Source organism: Athene cunicularia, assembly GCF_003259725.1.
Source record: "Athene cunicularia isolate RWA chromosome 10 unlocalized genomic scaffold, athCun1 chr10_part1, whole genome shotgun sequence".
NCBI lineage: Eukaryota > Metazoa > Chordata > Aves > Strigiformes > Strigidae > Athene > Athene cunicularia.
This window is the reverse complement of record NW_020799112.1, coordinates 19,392,927-19,403,278: the sequence shown is the minus strand read 5'-3', so window position 1 is coordinate 19,403,278 and position 10,352 is coordinate 19,392,927. Positions and strand designations below refer to the sequence as shown.

Genomic DNA, 10,352 nt, shown 5'->3' with positions numbered 1-10,352 from the left:
CGCTGTTAGGAGCGGGGCGGGGGGCCGGGGCGGTTCCCCCCTCTGTCCGCCGGCCGTGGGCCGTGCCGGTTTTGGCGGGCTTTTCGCTCGTCCCCTCAGAGCCGGGCTCTCACCTTCCCGTCCCCGCGCAGCCATGCCCGCCGCCGCCGCCGCCCTGCAGCCGTCCCCCAGCAAGAGGCAGAGGGGCTCAGTGCCCGAGGAGCCCACGCAACGGCTCCGCTTCGCGAAGCTCTCCGAGAACGCCTCCACCCCCTCCAGGGGCTCCGCTCGGGCTGCGGGCTACGATCTGTACAGGTGAGGCGCCGCCGGGAGGCAGGTCCTGCCGACCCGGAGAGGCTCGCCGGCGCCGCAGGAGAAGGCCAGAGCTGGCCCCTTCGGTGGCCCTTTGCTCCTCCATCCCTCTCCCTTTGCAGAGAGCTGTGGCCCAGTCGCGCTGCAGCACCGGTTTCATCAAGCAGCAGTGCGGCCGTTGGCCGAAAGTCGGGCTTGACACGTCAGCCTGAGTTGCAGCTGGCACCAGCATTTTGACTAGCTGCCTTCCTAGTGAAAAAAAAAAAAAAAATGGTAGCGCATGTGGGCTCTCCCTGCCCGCGCTGATGCTTATTTGCTTTCCCTTTGCCATCGGGTGCTGCCTGCCGGAGGAAGTTGTGGCAGTCTGATAATGCTCCCCAGCTGGAAACCCTGCAGGTTGCTGTACAGACTCAGGGTTTGGTTTGCTGGAGTGATAATAACCACTGTTCAAAGGTTTTGTTCTTGTTTCACTCTTCAGGAATATCTGCAGCTAGGCTCGTGGTTGTTTGCATAGCGCTTCTGTGATCATACACAATCACTAGTTACATCTGAACTCCCCTGCGACCTCCTCTACCTTCCCTTTTTTAGAATTAATCAGCCTTCATCCTCTGCCTGTCAGACTTCCTCCTATAGTCTTTATCTTCTTTCACCTATCTGACTTCCTGAAGCTTTGCTTCATCACACTTGACACTTTTCCTTTGTATTTCTTTTCTCTGACCAGGTTTGATTTTCTTCTTGTTCCTGTGGTGCACTATACACCTGGAAAATGTCTTGTTTCATAAAAAAACCGTTCAGTGCTTCCCAGTGTTTAAAAAAAAAAAAATAATCAGTTCTTCATCAAGGCCAAGATATGCTTGCCTTAAACAAGTAGAACGGTTTCACTGTGGTATCGTCACGGCTGCCCTTCGTTAAGTCTCCACTTGGGTAGCTTCAGAAAGTTCTTAAAATCTCTCTAGTTTGCAGCAGAATCATGTGAATCGCGAAGAAGACCTGCTCAGAAAAAACCCACTGTTGCCTAAAATTTGAGTTCATAGATTATTTTTTATTACAACTAGTTCATGTGCTGTAGAAAGCTTAATCAGAAGAGTATTATCCTTAAGGTTTCTACTTTTGCACAAAAATTGCTCAACCCCACTCCCCTAATGGTTAATTTAAACTTGTATTTTTTTGTCTTATCTTTTTAACATTTGTCTAATGTTAAAAAAAACATTTAAAACTAGCAATGTTAAGACTATGCTGGTCAAATCTGACACTAAAATCTTAAGCTAACAACCCCAAAATGGCATTATCTTGTGGTTTAGGATCTGCATTGGATTTTGCAAATATGTAAATATTTCTATATAAATTCCATGGTTTAAATGCCCAGCAAGAATAATTCTGGGTCATTTTGGACCTTAAGTTACAGAGAAGAAAATTTTCAAAATATTCTATATAAACTATTGTTTCTTTTTTTTAATGTAGTGCCTATGACTGTGTGATACCACCCATGGAAAAGGCTGTAGTGAAAACAGACATTCAAATTGCACTTCCTTCTGGATGCTATGGCCGAGTAGGTAAGTAAACAGGCTATAAAAGGGATGCAGAGTCATTGTAGAACAGGTTTGACGCCATCTTCACATTTGAATTCTGCCTAAAGCTTTCAGAATTAGTCTACACCAAAAAAAGGTGTCACATGGCAGTGTGATTAAGCCTTGTAATAAGATATTTCTTGTCAGATACATTTGATGCATGTCAAGTGACAAATGTGATTAGCAAAAATTTTCATAATTACATAAACTTTTACAGGCTATGCAATAGTTATTTTTTTCTCTGCAGTTTCAGAATTTGAATCACAAAGACCAATAGGTAATGGATGTACAGAAAGTAGACCCCTGGATGTTTAAAAATTAACCCTGGAGTACCAGTGTAGTAGAATTTGACAACTTTTTGTGACAGAATACTTGAGAGAACCTGTACAGGATACTTTGTTGTGTTTTGTGCATTCTTTTTCTGAATTATCTATAAATTCTTAAAGTAAAAAAAGCAATAGCCACTCCAGTGGAAGAGTGTGATCAGAGTTTGCTCTGCCCTTTCATCTAAAAGCATGAGCATTTCTCTTATCCCAGACAAATAAAAATTTTGAAGGGAGTAACATGCACCTCGAAGTAGGCCAAGTTAAAAAAAAAAACAAACAACACAACAAACAATGCTGCACATCATTTAATTTTCCTGTATATAATATTTTTTTAGTAAATTTCTTGCCAGATATTATGTTCCATCATAACTTGAATGGATTGGCCTAATAGTCTTTCGAGATTATTCCAAACCCATGGTAGCTGCCAAAAATAAACTAAGATTAGTCTGCTCCAGCTGCCTTCCTTGGAGAAGCCTAGTCTCCAATTGGTGGTCTAAACAAAGATATGCTTATATCACCTAAAGACTGCAATGTTGTTGTAGCCTGTAGCAGCTGTTATTGTGTTTAATATATACATTAACACTTACAGTAGTTCCTGTAAAATCATGTTTATTTTAGAAAGACTGTGGAAACAGTTCTTGCTGCCACCACTCTGTGCAAACACACTATGTAACCTATAAATATTGTGTAAGTTTTAAAAGAAATAATTATACTTACAGAAAAATTCTTGCTTTCTAGCACCGCGTTCTGGTTTAGCTGCAAAGCACTTCATAGATGTTGGTGGTAAGATTTTTGTTCTTTTTACTAAGACTTGGTAAATCTTGATTGCAGAAGCGCCTTTATTTCACAATAAATAAGTAATGCTCCCCTCATCGGTGGTCTGGCAGAAGGATATAACTGGGTAATACCTCAGAGAACCAGTGCATCAAAGTTGTTTTAAAACCTGCTGAATTATAAGAACACTACCTCTTTTTTAAAAAAAAAAGGAATAACCATCTCTTACTTTTGTAGGCAAAGCTTGGCATAGAAGTTTTTTGGTTTAGGCTTTAAAGGTGACTTTACATTCTGCTTCCTCCATTTTGACTAAACATCTGTGTGTGTTTCTTTCCAGTCTAGTGTTAGATCTGAATGAAGGAAATCAAGAACATAGAGATACTCTTTTACAGAGAGAAAATACAGTAATGATATTCAGAAGGAATGATAGAATGCACTGGAGTACACCATTACTGTGGGTAGGACTGATTATTAGGATGAAAAGAGCTTTAGTTTACTCTTACTGATAAAAATATAACAAATTATGTAAAGCAAATATAACTTTGACTTAAAAATTGAAAGTTTTTTGAAACAAAACTAAAATCCCAATTTCTACAAGTCTTGTCTTTTTTTTGTTCATTACTAACAACAGATTGAACAAGGGTGGGTTTTTTTAAAATATTTTGAGCTTTTCAATAATCTTGATTAGAAATTCACAGGTTTCTCTTCAAAATAATTGTTATAGGTATAGCTCTAATCAGAAGCCTTCATGAAAGCCTCACTGTTCTTTTGCCATATCCCAGTAACTGCAGCATGAAGGAAATGATGTTGAAACTTCAATGCCAGTTTTGCAGCGGAGCTGGTCAGATCACAGGCAGATTCTTTAAGTATTGCATTATAAAATGGCATCTATATTTCACAGAAGTTCTCACCACTAAGATTACTGTGGAGTTATTCTGAGAACAGATGTAATAACAGCAGTTTAGCACTAAATGTGTATTACATTGTTTTAATAGTACAAGAATACAGTTCTGAGTTAAATAAAATGTTTTCTGCCCCTTAAAAGCCCAAGCAATTGGTTTTTCTGGTAATAGATTGTAGTATGAACCAAAAACTACATTTCTCATGTAATGACATAAAGAAGATATATCTAATGGGTATCTTCAAAAGTGCTGAGTGGCCAAGGGAGCAGATTTTTTTGCAAGCACATTATAATTTGAGTTATAATGGAAGATGACAAAAAAAAAAGTGTGCTGAAAAATTGATGCCTTTTCATCTTCACTAGGTTTTGGGGGTTTTGGTTTGTTATGTTTTTTTTTTTGTTGGTGGTGGTTTATTGTTTGGTTCCCCCCACCCCCCAATGTTAAAAAAGAACATTGGTAGTTAGAACAGTGGTACTCAGCCTGTACTTGCTTATAGGCTTGTGTCTACACGTTAGGAAGGGTGACTCTAGGCATCCTTCTCTTTCTGATGCCAAGCCATCCAAAAAGCAAAGCAATTATAATTTAGAGCTGCTCAGAACTAGTTTATTCTGTCTGCTTTATGGTAGATCAAAGTCTGGCTGTGCCTGTGATACAGTTCTGGTATCAGAGGTTAAAGGGGAGCATCTGTGCCAGCTTTGTGTCATTCAGGCTTTTCCTTAAATAAGAATTGATTCTTGCATGTCTGTTACAGTGAGGTTTTTTAAGTGTTGCTGGGTAACATACAAAAGAGCACTGAGCTGGGAATCAGAGGTTCTCTACACCCCTATGACTCTGTAGTTTACGTGGTCTAGTGTAGTGTGGTTCTTTAAAGCAACACTTCTAAACCATTTTTTTTGCTTATATGAAAAAATATGCTCTGTAATAGCCTTTGCAATCTGAAAGTTAAACTAGGAAATACCAGAGGGCAACCAGAAGTGCTTAACAGGATGATCTATGTTCAGATTTTCCTTCTTCTGTTGCTAATCACCTGTGAGAAGAGACCAGCACCAACCTCTCTATGTTCTTTCAGGTAGTTGGGGCCCTTTAAGCAATTGCACCCAGCTAAATACCACTGAGTTAACTTAAGAATTGCACGTTACTCTGAATTTTCAGAACTCAGGGGATACCCCCAGTGTTACCAGCACCTTGATTAGGAAGCTGTTCAAAATGTGATTGGATTAGCCTATAACATTACCAGGGAAAGAGACCTGTATAAATAACCTGTTTCACACTAGAACTAGTGCAGAGGTTGTACAGTAACTGGACTGTATGTACTGCACTATTTTCACACAGCTGAAGAAACTAAGGAAAAAAACCCCTAAGTTTTCTGGTTTTAAGTGTGTGCCTTGTGGTTCAACATTAACACTTGAAGGTATAGTCACACTACAATTTCCTCTGGCGTTTATAATCTCTAAAGGTAGTACTTTGTATGTATGAGTCTGGGAATGTATTGGAATGACATGTAATTTTAGTTTTTGAATTATTTCTGCAAGTAGACTTAAATACATACTTTGGTCCACAAGGAAGCCCAAACTCCAGTTTTTCTACTGGAAATATGCTTCCTCTATCTGAGAGAAAAACTCCAAAGCAGCAGATGATTATGATGATTAAAATATGATTAAATTTGGGTTTAAGTAGTTTAAATTCGATAAGAGTATTATTATTTTAATGTGTATTGGTAGATAATCTCCTGAACTCTAGTTAATACAGTTATATAAAAGCAGGCTTGTTTTACAGTATTTACACTTAAACGTGGCTGAATAAAAATCAGTTCCTTAAAGGTTTAGTTCTGTTAAGCTGCCTGAGATTTGGATCCGTGCAAAAATCCATAGGTCTCAAATAAAATGCTAGAGTTAAGAACAGATTTCTGCTTGACACTCAAAGAGCTGAAGTTGGCAGAACAAATGCAGCCTAAATTTAGTCCAGCTGTCTTGATTTTGAGATAGGGTATTACAACTAAAATTAGTAGTACAGTGGTAAAACACTGCTTGATATGTGATGGTGTTTTTCAGTTCTTTTTGCAAGATTGATGAGCATTTTTAGGTATTATTTTAATATATAGTGTTTAATTGTGCATAAGTAGTATGAAGAATGTCAATATGAGATACTGCAATCCTCTACTAATCTAAGCCTTATTTAATCTACTTATCTAATATACTGACAACATTTATTAACTGTACATCCCTCTTAATTCTTTCTTATGATAGCTGGTGTTATTGATGAGGATTACAGAGGAAATGTTGGCGTGGTACTCTTCAACTTCGGCAAGGAGAGTTTTGAAGGTGTGTTAAGCCTCACAGAGCCTGTTTTCAGCCATCTGACTGGAAACAAGAAACTAATTTTTCTTTAAAAGTCTATGAAAAGGTAGAATTAGCTGAGAACATTTTTCTTTACAAAACCATGAAAACTTAATGTCCTGTCAAAGAAACACAAAAAGATACCACTCCTAGCAAATTAGTCAGGATGCAAAAAAACCAAACACCCTCAAAACCCCCAAAAACACACCACCACCCCCCCAAAACAAACAAACCCCCCGTACTTAGATAAGCTTTCATGAGCTGTACTGAAGTCCAATTTTGTATTAAATTTTTCTTGCTCCACAAAAAAAAAAAGATACAGCTGAGAAGTATTTGAGATAAAACCTTCTCCAGGATCCTGGGAAACATGAATAATAAAGATATGATTTTCTATGATTTTCCCTTAATCATGCTGGCTGGCTGCAGTCAGTTTTAAGCCTCAGGGCCCAGCTACACTATTACCACTGTTTCTGAGGCCTTTTCTGGAACTTCACAGTACAAGCTTCTTAGGGAGGTTCTGTCAACCAGCTTGGGTACTAGTAAGAATTTGTTTTCCTTGTATCGGTTTGGGTTTTTTTCCCCTCAGATAAATCAGTTCCTGTGTCTAGTTTACAAAAGAAGCCACATTACACATAGAGCTGTGTCTCCATCTCTGCAGTATTTATGCATAATGACACTTAAGATGCCACAGCATGGCAGCAGAAATGAGGGGAGCTGCCTTGAGCTGGTATTGCTGCTGAAACTTCACCTTGAAAGGACTAAGTTTAGCTTAGCCTATATTTTTCTGGGACTATTAACATCTGCTTAAGTTTCAAATAAGTGTTCCCACTAGTACATTCTGATATTCTTGGAAGGGGATTGTCTAAACTTTGTATTGATCGTTCACTTTTTTGAAGGAACTAATAAATATTTGAACTTCATTGCAGTTAAAAAAGGGGATAGGATTGCCCAGCTCATCTGTGAACGTATTTGCTATCCTGAGCTAGAAGAAGTTCAAGTAAGTTGCCAGAAGAAAATATTTCTGCTATTTTCAATAATTAATAGTTTCAAATAGTTGTATATAAGCTGAAATTTATGACGGAGATAAATACTTTGCTTTAAAACTACTTTCAGTGTTAAAACTGCATAGTAGCATTGCAACCTGAATGAAAAACTCGATGCTTTGCATGCATTTATGTGGAATGGTTTTTTGTGCCTGTTGACTGTGAAAACTACATCTGTTGTATAGAAGCAAAATGCAAGTTAAGACACTAGACCAACTTATCCTAATTGATGTCTTTCAGGTGCTAGATGATACAGAACGTGGCGAAGATGGCTTTGGTTCTACAGGAAAGAACTGAAAATTATTTGAATATGCTTTTTTTTGTTGTTATGTTATTTCTAAGTTTTCATTTGGATTAGAGGTGGGATTTTGGAGTACATAAACAAATTTCAAGTTTTATTCAGACTTCTCTGTCCTCCTGTCTTTTTACAGGCAGTGAATTCATCTGCATTATGGAGAAATGTGCATGACTGACTGATTAGTTGATGGATTATTTTTTCTTTTTAGATGTTTGGTCCTCAGTAATAAGAATTCATTGTTTATGTGCTGATTATTCTCTAATAAATTTTTAAAAACTTAGTAATTTTATTTTACTTACCGAAACTAAAATGGCTGGTTCCCTCACCAGTTTGTGTTAATGTTCTGAAAGCTGTCTTCCCCGTAGCTCTGTTTCATGCCAAGAGCCTATTTAATACAAAATCAGTGATAATACAGGTGTTAATATGAATTCCCACTCTGACCCCTAAATCAGAATAAGGCAAAGTTATTTAATATTGCATCTTTTACAACCTGTTGTGTTTCTATTCAAAACTAAAGTTCTGTCCTTGATCCTTAGCTGATCCTCAAACAGCCAATATTTCAGCTCTCTCTTAAAAGAGCAGGTAATAAAGTATTTGAGCTAAATAACACAACTCATCTGGAAATAACTTGTATATAGTAAAAAAAATGCTATGAAATATGTTGTTAAAATATTTATTGACAAATTCATTAATAAGTTACTGTATGGAAGAAGGATTCTGAATTATTGAAGCAGTGCACGAATTTTTTTTTTCAGTTTTATTTCGACCAGTTAACCTAGAACTCTTGGAATCTGTCACAAAGCTGATTGTTTCTTTAAGTGGAATCTCTTAAATGACTCAAAAGACTTTAAGGTGAAAGACCTTGAACACAAGAGAAGGGACAAAAGGGAAAGAATCTTGAGTATTTTGCAACTTTACAGAAAAGAATTCTAAAAGGCTGTGAGGCTCTCAAACATTTACTTTTTTTCTCCTGTAGCTGTCTATTCTCTTTTTAGGTTTTCTTAGCTGAAAGGTCACAGGTATGAAATACTGTGCTTTAAGGAGTGTTTCAGCAGTGGAAAGATAAGCCCTTTTGTAGAAGATGATGTTCACACCATTCTTCTCCTTGATAGTCCCAGATCACAGTTATCCTGTTGGTATTAGTTTCATGTCCTTTATTAGGACCAGCCATTTCCAGTGAAGAAGTCCCAAAATACTGCACATTTGATGCATTTCACCCCCACTTTTCCAGAGGAGCTGGAAAGGGTAATGTGACAGCATTTTCATGATACTTATCATTTGTTGTACCTGATGGACACTGATCCAATTTCCATTTTTGAAAGTAATACTCCAGCTTGTCAGACAAGAAGGGATAGTGCTAGCTGTTTTTTAGCAAGCCCTGAGATGCATGAGGAAGAAACATGAGTTTACAAATCCATGCCTGCTGGAAGTTGTCAGCCCATACCCATGATCTAAGCACCATTACCAAAACGGGCTCACTTCTTTTGTAAATTGGTACAGTTGAATTCCTATTCATTATGTCTCACTATTCAGAGAAGCGTGTAATGAGTTTAAGATTACTGCATGACTCTTCCCAGTGGGGCCTTGCAAAGTCTGTCTGTCTGAAAGAACAGAAATGCTTTCAAACTCAGCCCTACACTGAGCTCCCTGTTGCACTAGGGTAAAAAATTCTGATGATTCCTTTTATATTGTCAAGGGTTTTCTTTAATGTGGGTAGCAAATTGATAGGAGACAAATACCTCTAGCCAGGCAACAAGAGTTATATACCAATGTATTGAAACTTCTTAATCTGATCCTTGCTACTGCCAACCAGAGCCTGTATTGCAACCTGTATAAACTTTGTATTGGTAGTGAGTAGAGAATTCCAATACCCTCCAAATTATTTTAATGTTTCACTTTTCCATTAATATTACATATGTTACAAAAGTATTGTATCTTAGTAGCCGGCAGATGTACACAGGAGGCACAGAGCTGTATCTGGCACAGGAGCTAGTTTTTAACGTCCCCTGGCTCTTGCTGATAAAACTCACCCTTTGTCCTTATATAAGCAAGGGAAGAAGATAGACCTGCACTTATGCAGCGAGGTTTACATTTCTCTCTTCATAAGGGTATATTTTTAAGCTTTAATTAGCACATTTGAGCCTCCTTTAAACAAAAACTAGAATGGTTAAAAATTGTTATTACAAAAGAGAAGACTGGGAAACATTGATTTTGTTCATTACGTTATCTGAGATCTATCCTGCTTAAATTAACTAGTTGTAAATTAGTTCCGTAATTCAATGGCAAACTGGCTAAGTGTGTCACTGGCTGAACAACTTGCTTGAGCAAGTAAGCTCAGGGGATGCTAGACACTAACATACATCTAGTCTTACTTCTATCTAGACAGATTCACGTCTCCAGAACCCGTTGCTGAGGTATGATACCCAGGGCTCACCACTGGTGTGAAACTGAAGATATGTAAAGCTCCAAAGTATAATGCTATTTATAAAAAAATGAAATGAAAATTACATTAATTAAAAAAAAGGTGGACTGCCCTCCATTATCACCAAACAGGTTCAGACAAAGCCATTTAAATTTAGATTGTCCTTGGAGAAGGGACATGTCTCCAGGAGGAGTTAACCTAAACCTTGGGAAATGATCTTGTGGAATGTCCTCTGTGTAAATGGGACGTGGAGATTTTATAATGGAAAAATAATCTGTTGGGGATTCACATCTACAGCAGAAAATGGCTTTCTCCTGAAAGGAGAGGAAAAGGGCCTTACTAATGATCTGCTTCCTTTCTTTTAGGAATGGTTTTGACTGGTCAGAAATAGA

At 38.0% G+C, this 10,352-nt stretch overlaps 1 protein-coding gene across 1 annotated transcript; it reads left to right on the top strand.

Moving 5' to 3' along the window:
* On the top strand, window positions 1-7,818 carry DUT (deoxyuridine triphosphatase). Its single transcript, XM_026856380.1, has 6 exons — window positions 1-294; window positions 1,753-1,844; window positions 2,924-2,968; window positions 6,108-6,182; window positions 7,124-7,194; window positions 7,481-7,818. Exons 1-6 carry the CDS (start codon window positions 134-136, stop codon window positions 7,535-7,537), a joined length of 501 nt encoding a protein of 166 aa, XP_026712181.1. The 5' UTR covers window positions 1-133; the 3' UTR covers window positions 7,538-7,818.
* The last annotated feature ends 2,534 nt before the right edge of the window (window positions 7,819-10,352 follow it).

Excerpts from the sequence above, each read along its gene's own strand:
- DUT (XM_026856380.1), top strand. The coding sequence starts at position 134 with ATGCCCGCCGCCGCCGCCGCCCTGCAGCCGTCCCCCAGCAAGAGGCAG. Across the intron at positions 2,969-6,107 it reads GCACTTCATAGATGTTGGTG|CTGGTGTTATTGATGAGGAT; the intron begins GTAAGATTTTTG and ends TTCTTATGATAG. Across the intron at positions 7,195-7,480 it reads CTGAGCTAGAAGAAGTTCAA|GTGCTAGATGATACAGAACG; the intron begins GTAAGTTGCCAG and ends GATGTCTTTCAG.